Below are 24,077 nucleotides of genomic sequence, written 5' to 3'. Positions count from 1 at the left end.
CTGGCAAGCTGCAGCACTATAAAGATGTTCTTTTAAGGGTTTTTGAAGTCCTGGACATTTATCACTTAATTGGGTCAACGAGAATCCGAAATAATCTACTTTGTACGTGGAGAAACTCCCCACTAGTCTTCTGGTTCTCAGGTTTGAGCAGTTGCTAAGCCCTGCTACCACATCTGATTCCATAGGTCAGGGACAGAACCTGAGAATTAGTTTTTCATGGCACTTAGAACCTCTGCTCTGGCAAAAGTGAAACGGAACAGCAAAAACTAGAATCCCAGTTATTGTAATTCATGATCTTTTATTCCTCTCACTGCTTGTGGTCAATTAAGGTAAATAAGTTCTAGTGGAATGTGGCCTAATAATCCAAGCATTCTTTTCTTTTTCCCAAACCTGAAGAGAAGCTGATAGCAGTTGGATTCAAAAAATAAAGAAATTGAGCTTTGGAATTACACCTAGTTTTCAGTGGGTCCTCCATGTGCAAGGTATGGGAATCTCTGGAATAACTTCAGTGTGCAAGTGTGTTTCCTTGTATTATGGGAACCGTAATAGGCTGTATCTCATAGAGTAGTTATGAGAATTAAATGAGGCTGCTTACATTGGAAGGAAGGGCTCAATAAATGCTCTTAGTTTTAGTCAAGCTGAAAAATAACTGGTGAAGAAACTGAATAGGACCTGAGCTTTAAAAAGAAAAAAAGGTTACCTTGAAATACCCTCAGATCTTCAGTGTTTCCAGTCACTTATTCAGCAGTTGAATGGGGGATAGGACAAATGTCCTTACCCTTACAGAGGTCAATTTACTGCCATGTACTTAAGTTTTTAAGTGCTGAAAGGCAGTAGCAGATCTGTAGTGGCAGCAGAGGTCCGTCCTCCCTAGGGACCTGACACAACTTGGCTCTTTCAGAAGAGCTCAGTTGTCCATCTCTCCTCTCCCACTATTTGCAGGGAATACATTCCAAGTCACCCCCCAGCCTCCTGTGGATGCCTGAAAGCAAAGATAGTTCTGAGCCCTATGTATGTTTATACCTATACATACCTACCTACCTGTGTTCCTATTTAGTTCATAAATTTGGCACAGTAAGAGATAGACAGCAATAATAAAGCATTTAGAACAACATGCTATAATGAAAGTTCCGTGAATGTGGTCTCAAACTATCTTACTGCACTGTACTCACCCTTCTAATGGTGGGAGATAAAATGCCCATGAAAGGAGATGCAGGGAGGTGAATGATGAAAAGCACTGTAACATGATGTTAGGCTACTGTGGACTTAGATGCTATGTCAAGGGAAGATCATCTGCTTCCAGGCCACGGTTGACTACCTGTAACTGAAACCACAGATAAGGAGGGACTACTGTATGCCACTGCTTGGGGGTATCAAACTCCCTCGCTCTCCTGCTTATACTGGTAAGAGGCCAATAAAAATATGATCTCTTCATAAGGTGAAAAGCCTAGTTGGTGCCATTCAGAGACCTCCAGCCACTGAATGTTGGCTCCAGGAGGTGCTCAGCTTCTTCCAGACCTGGAACAAGGACAGAGACACCACTGTGTGCCTGGAGGGTCTGAGGCCCTCAAGCAGCTGGACACTGGTACAGGCTGGTGCAGTCAAGAAGCCTGGGTGGCCCTTCTCTCCCCGGGCCTCAGTCCCTGGGGTTCCCCCTTACATAAGAATAGTTAGGTGTAGAGTAAATGCACACTTTTTAAGGTTTGTACAAAAGGAAATTGGAGACACAGCAGTTACCTGGGAAAGGCAGAAGATCACGGTTTTCAACTTTTTACTTGTTAGACCAATTCATTATTAAGAAAAATTACCTACTTAAGCGGCTCCAAATAGGGCACCTGGGTGGTTCAGTGGGTTAAGCCTCTGCCTTTGACCCAGGTCATGATCCCAGGGTCCTGGGATGGAGGCCCACATCGGGCTCTACTCAGAGCCTGCTTCCCCCTCTCTCTCCCTGCCTCTCTGCCTACTTGTGATCTCTGTCAAATAAGTAAAATCTTAAAAAAGAGGCTCCAAATCCAGGCTTTCTCCACCTGGTCTCCCAAGATGCTACCATTTGTCCAGTATATATGCCTTGGAGCTAGAGCACACTGGTGCCTGGAAAGGCTCCTGCTAACTTGGACTGGCCAAATCCTTTTACCCATGGGCTCCAGCTGGTCTTTTTATGGTCAACTCTTCCATGAAGCCTTTTCTAACTCAGAAGGGTTGATAAGGTGCCCATTATCCAAAAAAAAACAGCAAGATTTCCTCATACCCCATTTTAAGTACTCCTTTAACTTGCATTTCTTCCCATAGAGCAAGTGCAAGTAGGGGGAGCAGCAGGCAGAGGGAGAAGCTCCCCACTGACCCAAGGATCATGACATGAGCCGAAGGCAGACAACCTACTGGAGCCACCCAGGCACCCCCATTTCCTGCCTATTCTATGACAGGAACTGGTCTTAAGCCATCCTCAGTACTAGGTACAGGAAGAGACGTTTAATAAAAATTTCTAGGAGTAAATGAACCTGTGTGGACTAGACTGTTCTTCATAAGCATAAAGGAAATACTGTTAAAAAAATTCAACTGCAGGGGCGCCTGGGTGGCTCAGTGGGTTAAGCCGCTGCCTTCGGCTCAGGTCATGATCCCAGAGTCCTGGGATCAAGTCCCGCATCGGGCTCTCTGCTCAGCAGGGAGCCTGCTTCCCTCTCTCTCTCTCTCTGCCTGCCTCTCTGTCTACTTGTAATCTCTGTCTGTCAAATAAACAAATTAAAAAAAAAAAAATTCAACTGCAAAACTGACTTTATTCAATGATCAGTGAATCCAGCAACATCCTAATAAAAAGGAGGTCTAAAGAGCTGCACAAAATGAAAGGTGTTTACAAACTTGAAGTGGGTGGGGAAAATAAATCTCCCAACAGAATGGATTGTTTCATGCAAGATCACCTTCCTGTAGAAGGGGCCTGTCAGATTACGATATAAATGCTGAATCAGCTTATTCCAGACTGGTTAAAAATTAGTCCTAGGACAGGCTGAAACCGCAGTTTGGGTAGGTATTAAGTCTGCATTTGCTGATGTGGGGCTTAGCAAAAGTGACTCCATTTTAGGCCTGTTTTTTTGTTGTTGTTTTTGTGAGAGCATGAACAGGGGGAGGGGCAAAGGGAAATGGAGAAAGCACACTCCTCACTGAGCAAGAAGCCCTATATGGGAATCTATCCTGGGACTCCAGATCATGAACTGAGCTAAAGGCAGAAGCTTAACCAACTGAGCCACCCAGAAGCCCTTGGCCTGCTTTATTTTTTAACAGTACTGCTCAACTGCTTGCTTATTCATGAGGTCATGGGCTAAACAGAAAATCCCAATTTCTTTAAGACTTTTCTAAGGAATTTTAACATAACCTGTAAACCTTTTATTTATGTGAAAACTTATTTTCACTGGGATGGGACACCAGAATTCATGCGAAGTTGACGGATTCGTGACTATGTTCAACTCTCAAAATGGCAGCAAATGACATTTCTGTCAAAAAGCATGTTTAAAATTTTGGGAGTGAGTGGAGTGCAGGAGTGTGTACATGAGCGAGGGAAAGGGAATCTCAAGCACACCACATTTAGCATGGAGCAGAGCCAGACATGGGGTTCAAACACAGGGACCCTGAGATCATGGCCTAAGCCAAAATCGAGAGTCGGACACTCAAATGACTGAACCACCCAGGCTTCCCAAAAAGCTGCAGATTTAACAGCCAAAGGAAAAAAAAACTTTCAGGAATATGATCGGGGAAGAGTCATTTCTTAGTGCTGCCAAGGAATAATTCAGCCAATACTGAACATTATTGCACCAGGCAAAGGATCAGGCTATATTTCAATCAAAGGTAAATTATAACACTCCAAAGCTTTTTTAAAACTTCCCCCATTAATTTGTACCTAATAAAGGCTAAAATTAAAAGGCATAAGAGCTGGCCTACATGAAAGTCTCAATTTCTTGAAATGATTCCTGCACAGCACCTTCAACATCAACATCCGTGCACTGAATATATCTTTGGTTGAAACATAAAGACACCCATGTGCAAAGTATTTTCAAGAGTTTTGTTGGCTTTTTTTTTTTTTTCCTCAACTGGTAAGGACGCACATAGCAAAAAAAGACTTTTATAAATCTCGGGTCCTTTTCCAGTTTCCTTCAGAATAGCACATTTTAAATACCAAAACTGAATTCTAGTGGATCCTGCAACTGGTTCTACTGAGAAGATGGAGATGATAGTCTCTAGAGTTGGCCAGAACATATGAGAAGGCACAGCTAGTAAGAGTGAGTGGACAGTGAAGGCAATGAGATAGCCTATGCAACACCTGACCCTTTTATAGTCAGTCTATCTTTCTAACTAGGAATGGACTTCTGCTATACTGGGATTAATGATGTTATGTCCCACTCTCCTCACCTGATTCCAAGTAAATATGTTAACTAGATAAGCACTTATTTACATTTAAAAACAAAGCCTCCAAAAGGGTAAAGTTTATTAACATCTAAAAAAACCAGACCAGCAAAGAGCTACTGAGTATGGGATGGTTACTTATTCACAAATTTTACTGCAGGAGGTATGTTTTAATCACCATTTCAAATCAAAGTAGTTTTCTTCTAGAAAGAGCAGTATTTCACTCTTCAGGTAGAAGACTACTGAAAACATTACATGACTGCCCCAATTAGAAATAGATAAATGAATACCTTAAAAATATATATAAAAGAGTAACTGCTACTTGAACATGAATTTTCACAAAATTACTCTTGTTCCTAATTCAGACAATTGCTTAGAAAAGGTTGCCTTAAAAAAAAAAAAAAAAAAAAAAAAAAAAAAAAAAAAAACAATACATGAATATGTCTTCACTTAAGTACATGCTCTCAAGCAACTTTTAAAAGAAAAGTGGAAATTAGGGTTTCCAGAGCTTTAGGAGTCCATCTTCACTGTAGGTAGCAATCAGGTTCTGATGAGGGTGATGTGCGATACCAATCACATCCTTCTCATGAACCTGAGAAAAGTAAAGCATTGGGTTAGAGGATATAGGTCTATAAAAATCACCCTCAAGAGGCATCCAGAGTTGAGTGGGAGGGAGGAAGAGTGAAGCTTCCACTTCCCACCAGCCTAAGGCAGCCTCGAGGGCTAAACAAAACAAAAACAAATGAGGCTATCACAATGCTAGTTGATATTTCTGTACTGTTTTTCATAATGTGTGAATAATATTTTGTCTCAAATCCATTTTGCATTACAGCTGATCCTACTCCCCATCGCTATTTTGTAAATTCTAGGCCAAGACAGTGTCTAAGACCAAATGATGATCAACTCAGTGACCTTGTATTTTCCAGACCCCTCAGCTAGGCATCCCTGAGACCTGCATGGAGGCCTGACAGAGCAGGTGCATCAAAAGCTCACTCAAGAGTCATGAAACCAAGAGAGGTTTCCTAATAAGGATTTGTATGTAATTTTTCATATGTTCAACATATCACTTCTTCTGGACCACAGAAAATTACATTTTCCCTGTCCCCCCTTGCATTTAGTCAGCCATGTGACTGACTAAAAACCAAAAAAGAATGAGGAACAAAGTATCATAAGCCACTTCCAGATATGAGTCTTAAAAACATCCAGTATAGCCCTAAGCTAGTTTTTCTCCTCCTGAGATCTTAGAGGACACTATTCCAAATGACACAAAAGATGGAGGAAGACTAATTCCTATCACATTGTGATATAACAAGAAATAAGCTATATCTGTCACTCTCTGGTCCCACCGGGGAGGATATGCCTAATCTAGCTGGCTAGTTAGGCATGTTCCCTTTCTTACTGTCTGCTTTATGTACACCCATCCTATTCACTTGAAGCTGAAGGTTCACTGAAGGAGACCTTTCCTGAGAGAGGAGGTAATTCTTTATCATTACTAATGGGCCCTTTATTTTATTTAGTCATAAAATTTTTATTTTTTATACCAAGGTTCACAGAGCAGTGTGGAAGAGGTTTACTTCAGAGTTCAGAAAGACACAAGTATTAATGCAATTTCTTGAGATGGCCTTAAGTTAGTAATACTCACTGTCAAAGTTCTCTCCAGTTTGCCAGTGACTGTACTAAAACAGTAGAGCACAAAGTCCTCCCCGACACAGTAGATCCATTCACCACGAGGGGACAGGGCGCAGCAAACAAAATCCCCACCTTCTCTCTTACCAGAGCTGAAGCTCCTGACAATCTAAATCATACCACACCGCAAGGCAATAACAAAACATCTGGATTAGCAGCAGCAGTTCAAAAGCAGCAGTTTTAACACCTTCAGATGGTTAATTTTGCATTTTGGTTTACTGACACTTATAATTAGATCACCAGTTACACTCACCGTGTGCTAAATCCTCTTGCCTGTGAAATATTCCATGGATAAGGTATCTAAACTTAATCATACATCCCAAGTTACCAACCCTGCTCTTTAGTCTACTGAGTCATTTTACCCTGAAGTAAATTCATTACCACCTAAACAATTTCTAAATCAATATACTACCAGTTGTCAATGCTCTGTGGACTTACACTCCATTGTTTCCTCTTTCTAACAGAATGGGATGCTTTCCTTAAGCAAGATGACCTCTGTCTCCAAGACCTTGCTTGCGATATTTTATATACCATATCATGATAAATCAAGCTGAGCAAAAACCAATCTCAACAGGTTAAAAGGTTAGATAACATATGATTCTTTTTACACCATTCTCAAAATGACAAAATAATAACGGAAAGCAGATCAGTAGTTGCCAGGGGCTAGGGACGGAGGGAAAGTTTGACTATAAAGGTGTAGCATGAGGGAGTTCCTCTGGGGATGATGGAACAGTTCTGTATCCTGACTGTTGTGGTAGTTACAAAAATCTATACATCTGATAAAACTTCATAGAACTTGTTGCCTCAACATGAACACATATAAAGACTAGTGCAATCCAAATAGGGTCTGATTTAATAGTATTCTATCAGTGTCAATTTCTTGGTTTTGATCATCTTACTATGGTTATATATGATGCTATCACCAGGGATAGGGTGCATACACAGGCACTCTTCGTCCTGTACCAGCAGAAAACTAGGAAGTGGGCAACAAAAGGTGTTATACAGGGGACCAGTAGATAATGCAAACTAGCTAACTCAACCAGGGGCTCTTTTTTTAGTTAGTTCAGTCAGTGAGTCAGTCTGTCTGCCTACTTAATCTGTACACTCAATGTGGAGTTTGAATTCATAGCCCCAAGATCAAGAGTTGCAAACTCTTCCAGCCAAGCCAGCCAGATGACCCTCAACCATGGATTCTAAACTACAAATTTATCAGTTACAAGGACTAATGGAAGGGAGAGATGGTTCCAGACACCAGCCCCTGGCTCTTCTCCACGCTCAGCAGGATCCCCAAGGGCCCAAGCCAACAGTCTAGTAGCACCACAACACATTCCTAGGGCTTGAGACTTTAATCTTGACACTCCAAATGTCCCTGGTGCTATAAAAGTGAGGTTCCTTGGGAACATACAGGTGCCCTGATTACAAATACATATCATGAAGCACTGTTGCCCTTCTCCTATGACAGTTCTACCTTAGATAGTGTGGTAACTGGGAGATGTACTGAGTTAGTAATCCACATACTGTAGCTCCCTTACTCAGAGACTGTTAAGACACAGGTTTGATCTGCACATGTCCACTCATATACAGATTTTTCTATTTAATGTTTATTTATTTATTTTACTAATCTCTACACCCAGCATGGGGCTCAAAGTCATGACCCTGAAATCAAGAGTCACATGCTCTTCTGACCACCCCATGCATTTTTAATAAAATATATATACAGTATGGTACTATAAATGTATTTTTTCTTCCTTATGATTTTCTTAATAACATTTTTTCTCTAAAAGATTTCTTTCCTACCCTCTTACTTTATGATAAGAATACAGTATATAATACATAAAACATACAAAATATGTGTTAATCAATTATTTATGTTATCAGTGAGGCTTCCATCCAGTTAACAGTAGGTTATTAATAGTTAAGCTTTGGGAGGGGTCTAAAGTAATATGCAGATTGCTATCCAGGGGGTTCGTGCCCCTAACCCCTATGTTGTTCAGGGGTCAACTATATATGGTTTTTGGAGTGATGAACCCATATTTTGTTACTGGAAGGGCCAGAACCAAGGGATGACTTAGGAATGGCCCACAAGTTCCATGCAAAGTTCCGAGCACTCACCTGCCCTTGCATGTTCATGATAACCACGGTATTTGATCTGTTACACACCACAAAGTGCTCTGGATTTTTAGGAAGCAGGATCACACTGTTGACAGTGATATCTGTCCCTGCAGTGCTGCCCAGGGATTTAAAGGTATTTGAACATTCTGTGGTCTTCATATTCCAGATCTATGACACAAAAGTTTAAGGCATTAACATTTCTGGGGTATAAGAGTTTCTAAAAGTTTGGGGATTTAAAAAAAGTAAAATGTGATTTAAAAAAAAAAAAAGCGAATAAAACTGATTCAGAAAAAAAGCTTCTTGATTTTTAGTCCTATCAGATACCTAGCTTTGCCATATACATGGTAAGCACTTATCATATTTGCTAATTAAGTGGTATCAACAAGCCACAAAGCTATATAATAAAACCTTTTAAAATCTGATCTTCCCTTAGAAAATTTTCCTAATGAGCTATATATCTTTAAAATTTATTTTGTATCAACACTGCTACTGTCAAATAACCAGAAAGCTACTTTTATCTGGACATCAAAATAACTTTTTAGAATTATATGCTCAGGACTCTATCCTGAGCTCTAGGCTAGGGCATAGGCATGTCCATTTTTTAAAAAGCTCCAGAAATGATTCCAGTGTACAGCTCGAACCACTGAACAGTGTGTGTGTGTGTGTGTGTGTGTGTGTGTACACACACACAAAAGCCTCAAAGGCACAGACTGTGTTGTTTCCTTTGTGCTTTCAACAGAGCTTAGCACTTAACGAATGTTGACTACCTATAAACAGGAGGAAATAACTGCCCCACTAATTGCCCCCATGTTTATTTTCCTAATTTATACGTTATCATCTGGCCCAATCTCCCTAAAGCCCAACTGTCTTCAGGAGGGAAATGAACTTTTCAGTGAAGAGTTACAAGGATCCCAGTGTTTTCTGTCCAACAAATCAGTGAGATGCTTTATCTGACCCATTAATGAACTACAGGAAAAGACCACAAACATTTCACAGATTGTTTAAGGCCCATATACAAAGGACAATGAGGGCAAGTCCCATGACTAAAGTACTAAGAGCTTTGTATATGGCCCCAACCACCCTGAAGACGACTTTCCTACCCTCAGGTTCCTGGTTCAATTCCCAAGCCAGAACAAGCAATTTCTGAGGGTGGTCTTTTAGGCATTTGTGTTAAAATGCTTCAGTCTTCTGCTACAAACTACACAGATACCCAAGGCGATTTAAAAAGCAGGTCCAGGATACCTGGGCAGATCAGTCTGTTAGGTGGCTGCTTTCAACTGGGGTCATGATCCTGGGGTCCTGGAATCAAGTCCTACACCCAGCTCCCTGCTCTGAGCGGAGCCAGCTTCTCCCTCTGCCTCCCTCTCTCTGTCTCTCATGAATCAATGAAAAAGTAAGCAAAAGGAGGTTCAGAATTTACATGGATTGTCTCAAATATCTCCAGCAATTTTCTATTTGGACTTCTCATCTCTGCTAGGAAATGAAGCCTGCATTAAAATAACTAAGCCTTGGGACGCCTGGGTGGCTCAGTGGGTTGGGCCTCTGCCTTCAGCGCAGGTCATGATCTCAGGGTCCTGGGATCAAGTCCTATATTAGGCTCTCTGCTCAGCAGGACGCCTGCTACCCATCTCTCTACCTGCCTCTCTCCCTACTTGTGATCTCTATCAAATAAATAATCAATCTTTAATAAATAAATAAATAAGCCTCTGAAGTTGCTGAATCTCAGCTTTCAGCTGAGAGCTGAGACAGTAAATGAGTATTTGAGAGGGGCTTAGTTCTACTCTACACCTCCCCTGCCTCTCTATAAATGTTGTTAAGAAAGCCCCTAAATGTTGGGGGGTCAGGGGTAGAGTGAGACTGTGCAAGAAAAAAAGAGATCTATTTATCTGGCCACTAAGCCCTTTGTAAACTTGACTATAGTTGGTGAACCATACCTCTATCTAGACAGACTTTAACTGCTATAAATGTGGTGTGACTTAATGTAGGCCTCCACACCTTCCTCTCTTCCTACACATGATAAAGTCTGTTTTGAATATGTAAATTTGAACCGAGGTACTTAAATAGGGATTCACCCAAAAATATTACTATGTCTCAGACTCACCTCATTTACAGCTAAAAGAGCTAGTAAAGTTTACTCCACCACAATCATCACCATTATCACCACTGAAAACTCTTCAAAGGACAAAAATAGATACCCCAAAATAGACTAGTAGCAAATACTTAACCTTTACAGTGCCATCAGAGGATGCACTAATAATATAATGTCCATCTTGTGTAAAAGTTGCTTCATTAACAAAGGAGGAATGGCCACGAAATTCCTTCAAAGTTTTCCCAGATTTTAAACCATGAATTCTATCACAAACAAAAAGAAATGAACAATTAAAATTTTACAGACTGCAGGGTGCCTGGGTGGCCCAGTTGGTTAACTGTCTTTGGCTCAGGTCACGATCCCAAGATCCTGGGATGGAACCCCACTCAGCAGGGAGTCTGCTTCTCCCTCTCCCTCTCCCCTTCCTGTCCACTTGTGTGTTCTCTCTCTCACTCTCACAAATAAGTAAAATCTTAAAAAAAAAAAAAAGTATTTATTAAAACAAATATTCTAGGGATGCCTGGGTGGATCAGTCCGTTAACGTCTGCCTTCAGCTCAGGACATGACCCCAGGGTCCTGGGATCAAATCCCGTATCAGGCTCCTTGCTCAGCAGGGAGCCTACTTCTCCCTCTGTCTGCCTTTCTCATTCTTTCGGACAAATAAATAAAATCTTAAAAAAAAAAAAAAAAAAGTGTTCTACAGACTGCAGTTGGGACCGGATGTTGAATATTCTTTCAATGAATTAGAGAAGCTCAAGTTCTAAAATCAGGTGAAGAAAGAGGACTATGCAGTATAATTTTCATTTTGTCAAATCAAAAACAAAAGCTTGGCACAGACTGGAAGAAAATATGCCCTCTATGGTACTTCTGATGCACATGGGTCAAAAAATCACATTTCGAGAAACATGAAACACTGGTATAATCCCTTTCTAATCTCTCTTCTGGGTAGACTAAAATGAACAAAATAATAATGAGGTCTTACATACACACATTCTTCATATAACACCATCTAGATGAAAGCATAAGGAATCACAAGTACCTCCCTCCAGTGCTTCACCATAGCAAACCCAAGTGAGGGAGTTTGGAGACTCTTACTTACCTAATTGTCTGGTCAAAAGAGGCACTAAGGATCTGACTGCTATCCTTAGAAAAGCTTAGACAGGTGACACCTTTACTGTGGGCCCTTTCAAATCTCCTTAAACACTGCCCACTCTGAATCTTCCATACCTTTATAAAAAAAAAATAGTAGAAACTTGTAAACAGAGTCCCACTCTTGCCTGCAGAGCTGAGCAAGATGCAATACTCAACAGTGTACTAAAACAGCATTAAAAATGCATGCTAATAGCTGAATATGGCTGCTTCACATAGTGCAATAACTGAATCCTCTGAAACTTAAATCTCTTTACTCATAAATTATCAAAACAAAAGTTCAGACTGAAAGCTCACTTAGCAGAGACCATTTCTGTATTTAATCTAGCCCATGGTGTTTTACCAGCAATTAAATACAAACCACAGCTAATCAACTGCAGACCAATCCCATTCTCTAAAAAAAATCCAAAGTACGACACATCTTTATAAGGTGAGCCAGGGTGGTACAGCAGAAAGAGCATGAGGAGTAGATCTGAGTTGAAGTCCCAATTTATCGCTTATCAACGGTGTGACCTTAAACTGATTATTGGCAGTTATTAGGATTAAGCAAGAAAAAGTAAATTAGCATAAAGTTGATGCTCAAAAACAGTAGGTGTTATTAAGCTATCACATGTGGAACACTTCCTCATTGCAAGTCTCAAAATGTCTACATATAAAAGTTTTTGCCCCTAATAAATACCTTAATTTTTCCATCTTGGGCCCCAGTTGCTAACATTTCTGTATCTCTGCTGAAGCACATGCAGAGGACAGCATCATCCATCATCATAAAGTTATCCTGGGCCTGGTATTTAAGATCCTAAAGGAAACAAAGATAAGCAGTTACCAAAACAAGACAAAGTCCCCAGTTACGCTAGATCTCTATAAACTCACTGAAAGCAGAGTAAGAGACTGTGCCTACTCTAAATTTCCCAAGCAAATACTAGTGCCATGCACATGTGCTCCTAATGAACAACTGATAGTGGTGGGAATAAGTAATTTTACACACTTCAAATTATACTCTAAAAAATTCCAATATAACAACCTACATCTTTTGCTTACTAATCCTTCTTCTGTGCAAAATTCCCCTACAAGTCCACAACTGTACATTTTTAATGTATCTGAATTTCAGAGGTATGATGTGAAAAGATAATGTCTTTTTTAAATTGTCAGCTACTTTTTCTAAAACCATATACTGACTAATATACTGAATCATGATGTTTCTTTTACCATCCATTACTGTTCTGAACAAAGTATCCATCTTTTCCTAATTACAAAGTAAGACTGCATCATGGTTTGTTTTTTTTTAAAAACAAACTATAAGGAAATATATGAAGCAGAAAATGAAAATCACTTATGAATTCACTACCCATGGAGCATAAGTTAGTATTCTATGATAAAGGTTCTATTTTAAATCAGTGGATAGTCAGTAAATACCTTTTAGGGAAAAAAATTAATTCGGATCTACACCAACTTCATCTACCTGAACAAATTCCAATGGATCAAAAATTAAACTTAAAATGAAACATGAAAGCACTAGAAGTTGTAGGGGAAAAAGATGGATAAATATAATACAAAAAAACTAAGTCTGTAAAACAAAACGATGAGCAAAGTCAAAAGACAACACCCAAAACTGAAAAATATTTGCAATACATAATACAAAAACTGTTCCTAAAAATCAGTAAGAATCCAAAAGAAAAATAAGCAAAGGATACGAAGACTTCACAGAACAGGAAACACTGGTAGTTTTCACATATAAAAAGATAATCAACTTCATTCATAATAAGAGAAACAATTAGTAAGTACTATAATTAGATTAGAAAAAGTAAGTAATTTCTTCCACATACTTAGAAAGTACAGGAAAGTTACATAAGAATAACCCTGGGTGGACCAAGGAAGAGAACTGACCAACTGAGGGACAATAGGAGCAAAACTCTCTCTTTTTTTTTTAAATTGTATTTATTTATTTGACAGAGACAGAGATCACAAGTAGGCAGAGAGGCAGGCAGAGGGGGAGGGGGAGCAGGCTGAGCAGAGAGCCCAATTCGGGGCTTGATCCCAGGACCTTGAGATCATTACCACCTGAAGGCAAAGGCTTAACCCACTGAGCCACCCAGGTGCCCTGGAGCAAGACTCTCTTACTGAGCAACATTTCTATTTATAAAATGTCTTATCAAATGGGGGCCTGGGTGGATCAGTTGGTTAAGTGAGGTCAGGTCAGGTCAAGATCTCAGTGTCCTCAGATGGAGCCTGTAGCTGGCTCTGCACTCAGTGGGGAGTCTGCTTCTCCCTTTCCCTCTCCCTCTGCCCCTTCCCCAACTCATGCTTGGGCTAGCACTCAGGTATGCTCTCCCTCTCTCTCAAACAAAGACTATTTTTAAAAAATGTTGTATCAGATGTACATATTATTGATTTAAAAAATAAATTTAGGGCGCCTGGGTGGCTCAGTGGGTTAAGCCTCTGCCTTCAGCTCAGGTCATGGTCTCAGGGTCCTGGGATCGAGGCCCGCGTCGGGCTCTCTGCTCAGCAGGGAGCTTGCTGCCTCCTCTCTCTATGCCTGCCTCTCCGCCTACTTTTGATCTCTCTCCCTGTCAAATAAATAAATAAAATCTTTAAAAAAATAAAATAAAATAAAAATAAAAAATATATTTATATTGTAAAAATAAGATAATTTAAAAACAAAAAATAGATAATTCTGCCACTAGAAAAGTTAACATATTTTAAATACTTTACCTTTCTGATTTTTCCAGTTGTAAAGTTCCAGACTTCAATGAATCCATCAACAGACCCAGTGACCAAATACTGACCATCTGGAGAAAATCGAGCACACTCCACATGTGATTTCTGACCAAACTGTTTCAAATGAAACAATGAAACAGATGCATTTTTATCTACTGACCTTAAGACAATTTCCACTTTAACCTTTTGAGAAATCCTGCCCTAGAACAAAGTGATAGCTAGCCTCTATTACAGAGTATTGGAGAGTTATTTCTGTATCTGGACAGAGGCAATGGATGTATTTTCTCTGACCAGTTTTAGGTCTGGGCTCTCAGTTTAAACTAGCTTTTTTAATATGAAATTGGTATTTCCAAAGCAGTTATGAAGGAACTATTTTAGCACAGGACTTGGAACAAATAATCCTATTAAAATACTCAGTAAATTTTTACCTGACACAGCCATAGTATGACTTTCATATTCAATGTGAGACAGTATGTTGTGCATCTAGGGGCAACAATTTTTTTTCCCCCAAAATAAATGCCTGTTTTCCTATATTGTTTTGTAAACAAATTTTCCATCCTGTTCCTTCTCATGACCTTCATTTAATCAAGTGACGATAACGTGTGGCTGACCGACTCAAGAACTAATTAGAGCTGACAGACTATTTGCCTAGGAGATGTATCCTGAGCATTTACCAGCAATGTTCCCAGTAAAAGATGAAAACTACAGAACATTAGACGAAGGAAAACAGAGAAAAGCTCTATTATGAATTTCATTTTATATACCAGAAAAGGAAGTGTTCATAAAAGAAAATCTTAGCCCAGCAGCGTAATTATAATGGATTTCTATCTGTCTCAAGGCTTCACCCAGGTTAACAGTGCTACTTAGAAATATCTTTACATGGGAATCAGAACATACAATCCAGAAAAGGTAAAAGTTAAAGCTCTAAGCCAAAGCCCAAGATCTGAGGAATATGAAATATTTCAAAAGCCATAAATACCACAAATCCAGGGAGAAACTAATATAAAGGAGATGCTGAAGTAGCAAATACACTTTTAATTTTGGGAGCTGCAGCAATTACGTGAGTATGCTTTATCCTAGAAAAGTCTCAGATTAAAAAAAGAACTACAACAACAAAAAACAAGAAATAGCCATAAGATGATAAAATTATTTTCCTCCAACACCACACAAGCCTGCTTTACAATCTATGCCTGGTAATTTGCCAGACATGGAGCAGGCAAAAACTGCAACACTGAACTGGATGAATACACAGAAAGTTCACAGTGAGTTCCAGGCTTACCCAAAGAGCTAACCATTCTTTCAAATGAAGCCCTTCTGGGAAGAAGTGCAAGGGCAGAGGATGGGCCAGCTGCCAAATTTATGGATATACACCTGAGGTGTGCCACTGCCAGAGCCCAGAAAGATGCCAGTGATCACCAGCGGCAACCCTGAATGTTGTCAGAGCTGGAGAATGAGCTCTGCTCCCCGACCCAAGCCCCGGCACACACCCTGGCTGGGCAGGCATGAAGTCCTTGACAAATGATTAGCAAGTGGCTGAGTATCTAAGGATCCTACCTTAATATGCCTGCTCAGCTGTGTAGGAAACTTTTCTTCTTCCACATCTTTGACAGCTGCTTTGCCTCGGAACAAATCTATGGTCATGCCAGGAGGAAGCAACCCCTGGTGCTGCTGCCACTTCAGGGCCTGTGAGCAAAGAAACATACACTCATCTGCTTGGGTGCCTCTAAGAACCAGTCCTGACTGCTCAAAGCCAGCCCGAAAGGATCAGGTTAACACGAGTCTTTGGCCATCTGAAGACAATATAACCAATGCAGCTGTGTGTGTTTTAGGAACACACGCTGATGCCTGGATGCAGGGAACTCTGAGAGCCAACAGGTCCATATTTCCATATTGTTTTTCTTAGAGGTTTAACCTTTATCAGAAACAAAATTTGAAAAACAAAAATCTCCCAAAGTCCCAACATCCAACAGTTAGTTAGCGTTTTGTGTATACCTTCTAGTGTTTCCCCCCACCCCATGTGTTTATTAAGTAATATACCTGTATTGATATTCTATATAAAATTTTATACTGTTTTCACCACCTATCATCAGGTCATGCAATGACATAACTATCATTTCAATGGCTATAAAATATACCCTACATGGTGAAGGGCTTAATAGTTTAATTAATATATTAATGGACAGTCACACTGCTACCAATTTTTTACACGGCTAAATTATGCCACAACAAACACTTCTGAACATAAGGCATTTTCTATTTGAGGGATAACACTCACTCAGAATAGATCCCTAGAAGAATTACTGAACCCAAAAAAGAATATGAATGGTTAAGCTCTTGATACACACTGCCAAACCAGTTTCCCAAAAAGTTGTAACCTCAGTAATGTTTAAGACTGCATTATATGGAGTGGAAAAATCACCCATTTTGGAGACTGATGATCCTAGAGTAGATCTTTTGCCAACTCTTTTAATGGTTCCCAATTTATTTCCTCTTCTGTTTATTTATGTTCGTTGCCCACTTGTCTACTGTACTTTTACTATTTTTCCTATCCATTTGTGAGGTTTTAATATGATCAGGCTCAGGAGTTCGAGGCCCACAATGGGTGTAGAAATTAGTTAAAAAAAAAAAAGTCCACAAAAGTTAGGTAATGTGTTAAAGATCACATTAGTTGGTAAGTGAGAGATCTTGGATTCTAACTGAACATTTATTCCAATTTGCCTTTGACAGTGTCCTGGCACAATGATCAACAGTACTATCTGTTGATAGTACCAGCTATCCCAGATGGAATGATAAATTCTACAATCATCCTAATTCTAACTAACTCTAGAGCCTGTACTATTAACCATTAATCTATACTGCTTTTCCCAGGAAAGATGAAGGTGGCATGACACACGTGCTGGTATAAGGAGCACTACAGGCTGTCCCCAATTCTAAGGATATCTGATTTCTCCAGCCTATAGAGTTTATATATAGGAAACAGTACCAGGAGTTCAACTCCACAGCCTTTTTTTTTTTTTTTTTTTTTTTTTTCCACCGACTTTAATTACCTGCCCCAGCAATGCCATGAGACGAGATGGAGGCACCACACTGACTTCCCCAGCCAAGGCCTGGGCAATTGCTGCTCTTCTCTTCTCTTTGCTACTTCCATCTGGGTATGCCTGAAAAAGGAGATGGGGTAGCATCATTCTAAGAAGTGGTTACAGGATATGAGTGTGCTTATTTAAAACCAAACCAAACCAAACCAAACCAAACAAAAATAATCATCAAGCAGAAACTTTTTTTTTTAAGGTTTTATTTATTTGGGGTACCTGGGAGGCTCTGTCGTTAAGTTTCTGCCTTCGACTCAGGTCATGATCCCAGGATCCTGGGATCAGGGTCCTCCAAACTGGGCTCCCTGCTCAGTGGGAAACCTGCTTCTCCCTCTCCAATTCCCTCTGTATATATTCGCACTCTTGCTGTCTCTTTCTGTGTGTCAAATAAATAAAATCTTTAAAAAAAAAAAAAAAGATTTTATTTTTTTGACAGAGAGAGAGAGCGAGCGAGCAAGCACGCACAAGCAGGGGGAGCAGCAGGCAGAAGCAGACTCCCTGCTGAGCAAGGAGCCTGACATAGGACTCCATCCCAGGACCCTAGGATCATGACCTGAGCCAAAAGCAGGGGCTTAACTAACCGAGCCACCCAGGCGCACCAAGCAGAAACATTAAAAAAAAAAAAAAACAAAACCCACACACACACACACAAAGAAACTACCTGGTTAAAGAAGGGATTGATTATATTAATTAGTTAAGACAACTTCCCAACTCCCCCCACTTGCATTTCAAAAGTATAAGCTGGGAGAGAGTTGGAAGTCAGCCAGTCCACATTGTTATTTCTGAAAGGGTCCAAGTAACCATTGTCAAAGCCAGAGTTGTTTTTCCAGTTTTCTGAAAAATCTGCAGAGCTGAGGATTCTTTTAATAATTTTTTGGTAATTTATTTCAGTCCAATGACTCCCAACCCAGAAGTTCTTCACCCCCTCTAACCTGAATCCTGTCATGGTAATCTAAATTTCTTTCCTCATGGTTTCTGTGAGTTTACCCTAACTTTATACTCTCTAGGACCTATTAAACTCTTCCTCCTCCTATTTAGACTAGTAAAAGGCTGGGTGAGCAAAATTAGGTTTGGGAAGAAGAAAAGAGTATCAGTCACCACACTCTACCAGTAAGCATAACCGGCTGAGACAAAAGCACAAGCTTTCCAAGAACTAAAAAAGAAAAAAAAGAAAACTGCACTTGTTGGGCCAAGGGACACAAATGCACAGTAATATACTAGCAGTCAGGCAGCACTTCAGTGTCAAGTAAGTATTTGGGCTAATGTAGAAAATGTATCAGAGTAAATTTTTTGACTAATCAACATACAACCCTCTAAAATGGGGTGTATAGGGAAGACCTTCAAATACTCAGAAAACTGAACAAGATTATTCTTTTTAGCATATGTAAATTTCAATCAACATACATAAACAGTTAATCCTCATTCTCAAAAATTAAATCAAAATCAGTATCCAATAAAATGGTTAAAAAACAGAATACATTAGTATATATTTTTTTAAGTTAACAAGAGCTTCTTGTCATACCTCACGAGGATCAAAATAAGACCTGGCCAAGAGGTTCTCCAAATGAATATAACGCTCTGGCTGGGTTTGTTTTAACATGATCATGGGGTCTGTCTGTCTCAAGAGTGACCTGGCAGCTCCCAATTCACGCAGCTCTATCAATTCCAGAACAACCTAGAAAATGGAAAGAAAATGTCTGTTTCAATGCATTCTTTCAGTACTCTTTCAGTATAAGTTCTGCTTCAAAAATGGCCTCCCAATATGATTTCCAAAATTAGGAAATATTCCTTCCTCTTTTCCCTAGTATTTTCAGGTGGGTTAATGAAGCAATTATAAATGATAACTTCAATCTTTTTTTTTTCAATCTTTTCTTAAGCTCTTATTTATTTATGAGAGAGAGAGCACAAGGTGGGGAGGGGCAGAGGGAGAAGAGGAAGCAGACTGCCCACTGAGAGGCAGAGCTGGTTATAGGACTCAGATCTCAGGATCCTCAGAGCATGATGAAGTCGGATGCTTAACTGACTGAGCTACCCCAGTCTTTCAACTTCTGTCCTTCATTTTTATCTACCGATCTCCTCTCCTCTCAGGCTTCCTGCTCAGAATACAGAAACTGAAGAAAACTAAAGATGAGAATATTTCCATGAGCTCCAGAGAAACCTTTCTCCAGTTAACAAAATTTTCTTTGGGTAATTACTAAACTCATATGGACTGTAAATAAACAAACTATCCTATTTTTATTTTAAACAACAACTACAGTTATTTCCAGAAAGCCCATTCTGTTATTATACAAGTGTATAATAACTAATTTGTACGATCTTTGTCCTCGTTTCCTGGCACAGAGCGTCTAAAAACCTTGGAAATTTCCTAATAAGAGGAATATCTTCATTATTAATGAGCCCTGTGCATTACATCTGAGTTTGCGCTATGAAGACAGTTCATGGAAAGGGCTGGTTGCCAGAGAAACCAAACACGTTAGAGGGTTGAGGTTTTGAGTGAGTCCAACCTCCAAGGAGTGCTGGGGAGCTGAAGACTGAATGAAACCCCAATAAAAATCCCAATGGAGCTTTTGGTTGGTAAACACATTAATATGCCAAGTGAGATGCTCTGATTCCATAGGGAGAGAGCATTAGAAGCTCTGCACTCAGGACACTCTGAGACCTCTCCTTTATGTGTCTCTTCATTTGGCTGGTCCTGATCTATATTCTTGATAATAAAATTGTAATCATAAATATGGCACTTTACTAGTTTTGTGATTCATTCTAGTGAATCATCAATTCTGAAGGGGTCATGGGGACCCCAGATATGCAGCCACTTGGTCAGAAGTGTGGGGGGCCTGAGACCCAAAAAAAGTGCAGCCTGTGTCTGAAGGGGCATCTTGGGGAGGACTGAGCCTTTAGCTTGCAGGGTGGGTCTGCACTAACTGCGTGGTTAGTGCCAGCAACAAACTGTAATATACTACTTGGTATCAGAACAGTTTATTTAATGATTACTTAAAAAATAATCTTAGTTAAGGAAAATCTTGGCTTTTCAAGAAAAAAAAGAAAAGGAAAAAAACATACAAAGTAGTACTCAAGCCTTGACAGTGTAAGTTTTAAGGGCTGTTACACTCCCACAGTGCTTCAAGAAATGCTCACCGATGCTTCCCAGTGAGGGGGCCCATAATAAACCAATTCAAGGGGATCAGCATCACCTCCACTCTTACCTGTTCATAGAGGTCAATGAGGGTTTTGTCTGGCAATTTCAGAGACTGTATAGCCTGTAAAACAGTATCCCAATGGCCACTATTAATGTCAGCTACAAAACTCTCAATGCTGTCCACGGTATTCAGAGACACAGTAGTCTCTTCCTGTAAGGTTGCTAGTGCCCGATGTAAACTGTTCTCCTTCAGGTACTGCATGATAAGACGGATCACACTGCGGAGGGGGGGAAGCAAGTCACTTAGCTCAGTAATCCTCACACACCAATGAGTCCACAAATAAAACCCCCTCCCCCCAGCTTATTTCTTCTATTAGGCCATCCTCCTTTCACTGTTTGCTTTGTAGTTCTTTATTATATCATATATCTTATCATATATTATCCTATCATATAAGTAAAACTTTCCAAAAATCACAGAAGGAAAGGCAACTGAAGAAAACCTTAAGAATGCGCCAGAGCCAGAATGGAGCATAGAGCCTGATCTCACAACCCCAAGATCATGATCTGAGCCAAAATCAAAATCAATCAAGTTGAACACTTAACCCACTGAGCCACCCAGGCGCCCCTCACACTGTATTTCTATAGGCAGCAGGAGTATAGAGGGTTAGACTGTTCTGGCTAGAAAGAATTTCAGACAGGAATTTAATTTCTTCTATCAGGGAGAAATAACATAAAACAATGAACAAAGTTTCTTGTTTATTATGTATTTACTATATACCAGATACCCTTTTAAGTATCTTGGGCATATTGATTCATTTATTCAAAACAATCCTATGAGGTAGGTATTACTATTATGTCCACTTTTCAGATAAGGATTTGACCAAGTAACAGAGATAAATGGAAAAATGAAGGCTCAAACGGACAAATGTGGCTCTTGAGTACACATCCCTAGACAGGAAAGCAAACACCCTCTTAAAAATTTCTGCAGAAGGAAAGTGATTACTGCTACTTCTGTTAAGTAGTCTTTTCTCTCATGGCCCCTTTAAGAGTTACTCAGGTTTAGATTCCTGCTGTTCTAGTATCTACTATCTTTCTTAACATACTTCCATTTGCACTCCCAAAAAAGGTACCCTCCCTATAAAAATCTTGTATTTGACACACCTCAAATCAAATTTACTTTCTTCAAACACAATGTACAGCTGACTCTTGAACAACGTGGGTTAGGGGCACAGATCCCCTGCACAGTCAAAAATCTGTGTTTAACTTTTGATTCCCCAAAAACGTTAATGTGAGTAGCCTGCTGTTGGCCAGAAGCCATGCTGAGAACATAAACAGTCAATTAACATATATGCTGTATGTCCTATGTATTATATACTGTATTCTAACAATAAAGCAAGCTAGAAAAAAGAAAATCATTAAGGAAGAGAACATACATTTATAGTACTGTACTATAAAAATATCCTCATATTAAGTGGACCCCACAGTTCAAACCCATTATTTAGGAGTCAGTTGTAATACATAAAGACCTAAAAGCTTTGGAGATAGGTTGGGATTTGAATCAGAGTTTGGTCACTTACTGTGACCCTGGGCAGGTCAGTTAACATCTCTGTGCCTGTTTCCTCATCTGTATCCTGTCAACCCCTATCCTGTAGGGTTGACTATACTGTTCATAGCATGACTAGCATAGAAAATACTAAAGAGTAGCTATTACTGAAAATAAAAACATGCAGGGACGTCTGACTGGTTCAGTCAGTAGACTGTGAGGCTCTTGATCTCAGGGCTGTGGGTTCAAGGCCCACAATGGGTGCAGAGATTACTTAAAAATAAAATCTTAAAAGCAAACAAGGATGCAGCAGCCCAAGGATGGGAGGCGGAGTGGTGTCCGCTATTACTGAGACCCCAAAGCATGGAATGCTTTGCAACTACTGCCCTTAGTTGTCTTAGTTGCCAGCACCATCACTCTTCTTTGCTTTATTTTTCTCCACAACACTTACTACCATCTGTTAAGTCTCTTGTTTATTGTTTGTCATCATGTACATTCTATAAAGGCAAGAATTTTTGTGTTTTGTTTGCTACTGCATCCCCAGGGTCTAGAGCAACACAGAATAGACTTCAGTATTTGTTGAATGAGTAAGTCTCCCTTTCTCCTGTGGCAGGTCTTCAGGACAAGTCTTCTCCCTTACTTACACTCAGGACACAAATGTTATGTGTCTGCTGGTTTAATTATTAAGTATAGGCAAGGGCAAGGTAGAGGGTGGAGTCCTAAAAAAGTTCACTGAAGACCTTCAGTCATTAGTCTGCCTCCCTCACAAGTCGATCATTCATTCTGACCTCGTCTTCACATTCTGTCTCTCCTTTATAGCTACAGAGAACTCTCTGACCAATCAAAATTCAGCGCCAGATACCGCTTGATAAAACAGCTAATTATTCATTCGTTCCGAAGGCAGTAATTGAGCATCTAGGTTGTGCTAAGAACTTGGACTAGAAGGACTCCTCGGCGCCTACACAGGCCTGTAGGGTGGGCAGAGAAACAGCTACAATGCTGGGTAAGCGCGGGGCAGAGAAACGCCAAGGGGCCATGTAAGCACAGAGGAAAACGAATCACACCGTTTAAGGGGGAGCGAGAAGAGAAGAAAGCTTAGAATCCAAGCTCCCTTGTGCAGGTAATCAGACTGGAGTTCAGAATGTATGGGCAATCTGACCAGTCACAGAGCGCGCCAGGAGTCGGCGATGGCTAGAACTCAGATCTTCAAGGCCTATGCTTCCTCCCAGCCCCCAGCACTCTCCCATGGGGCTTTGGGCTTCTCATTCGCTGCTTTCTAGTGGGCCCGCCTCCGAGGTAGCCAGATCCAAGAAGCTTCTTTGTGGGCAAGGAAAAGCCCTCCACTCTCAGACGCCTCCCCCTGAGCATCTTCCACTCCACACCCTTTACCTCCCCGCCCCCACCACCTCGCGAACTTCCGCCACCGCACGACTCACTCCGAGGACTCGATTTCGATCGACATAGTGCTATCTTCACAGGGACACACACCAGTCCACCCCTAGGCCCAGTCGCGCAACACACCAAATACACCTCCGGCGGCCGCCTTACACCACTTCCGCTCGACGTCCGACGCCCTCTCCGGAGAAGACGTACACGACGGAGGGGCGGGGTGTGCGTCGGGGGGCGGGGCTTCGAGCGGCTGTTAGAGGTCTGAGTCTGCGCGCCTGCTCCGCCTACTTCGGAAAAGAATTCTCCCATCTCCCTGAGGGGGAGCTGCTTGGAAGCACTGGTTTGGAAATTTTGCTTTCCTTTGATGCAATTAATTGAGTAGGCTTAAAGATAGGATTGAATTCACAATACCTGACTAGGAGATTAATGCGTTCGAAACCAGTGGAACGCTAGCCAACATTTGTAGGAAGAGTTAAGTGTTAAGAAATAAACAGGTTTAAAAGCATAAGACTTTAGGGGCGCCTAGGTGGCTCAGTGGGTTGGGCCCCTGCCTTCGGCTCAGGTCATGATCTCGGGGTGCTGGGATCGAGCCCCGCATCGGGCTCCTTGCTCAGGGAGCCTGCTTCCCCCTCTCTCTCTGCGTGCTTGTGATCTCTCTCTGTCACATAAATAAAGTCTTAAAAAAAAAAAAAAGCATAAGACTTTAAAGCTGAAACAGTTTAGTCAGTCTAATTATGAAAAGTTGGGGACATAGTTGGGATTTGCATACCCACTTCT

At 40.6% G+C, this 24,077-nt stretch overlaps 1 protein-coding gene across 2 annotated transcripts; it reads right to left on the bottom strand.

Annotated features, from left to right (window-relative positions):
- Positions 1-4,059: 4,059 nt before the first annotated feature.
- SMU1 (SMU1 DNA replication regulator and spliceosomal factor) lies at positions 4,060-23,484 on the bottom strand. 2 transcript variants are annotated; one of them, XM_032308307.1, is made up of 12 exons: positions 23,348-23,484; positions 20,436-20,646; positions 18,755-18,907; positions 17,191-17,301; positions 15,698-15,826; positions 14,138-14,257; positions 12,108-12,224; positions 11,379-11,506; positions 10,416-10,542; positions 8,191-8,358; positions 6,035-6,187; positions 4,060-4,984 (listed from the first exon to the last, which is right to left on the bottom strand). In XM_032308307.1, the coding sequence occupies exons 1-12, from the start codon at positions 23,371-23,373 to the stop codon at positions 4,886-4,888; spliced, it is 1,542 nt and encodes a 513-aa protein (XP_032164198.1). In that variant the 5' UTR covers positions 23,374-23,484; the 3' UTR covers positions 4,060-4,885. The 2 variants fall into 2 exon arrangements, with proteins under 2 accessions (XP_032164198.1, XP_032164199.1); XM_032308308.1 differs by having other exon boundaries at positions 23,433-23,451.
- Between the last annotated feature and the right edge of the window lie 593 nt (positions 23,485-24,077).

This window comes from Mustela erminea, chromosome 12 (assembly GCF_009829155.1).
Source record: "Mustela erminea isolate mMusErm1 chromosome 12, mMusErm1.Pri, whole genome shotgun sequence".
NCBI classification, from domain to species: Eukaryota; Metazoa; Chordata; class Mammalia; order Carnivora; family Mustelidae; genus Mustela; species Mustela erminea.
This window is presented reverse-complemented; position numbering and strand designations above follow the sequence as displayed.

Excerpts from the sequence above, each read along its gene's own strand:
- SMU1 (XM_032308307.1), bottom strand. The coding sequence starts at position 23,373 with ATGTCGATCGAAATCGAGTCCTCGGA. Across the intron at positions 15,827-17,190 it reads TCATGGCATTGCTGGGGCAG|GCCCTGAAGTGGCAGCAGCA; the intron begins GTAATTAAAGTC and ends CTTTGCTCACAG. Across the intron at positions 11,507-12,107 it reads CCCAAGATGGAAAAATTAAG|GTATGGAAGATTCAGAGTGG; the intron begins GTATTTATTAGG and ends TTTTTTATAAAG.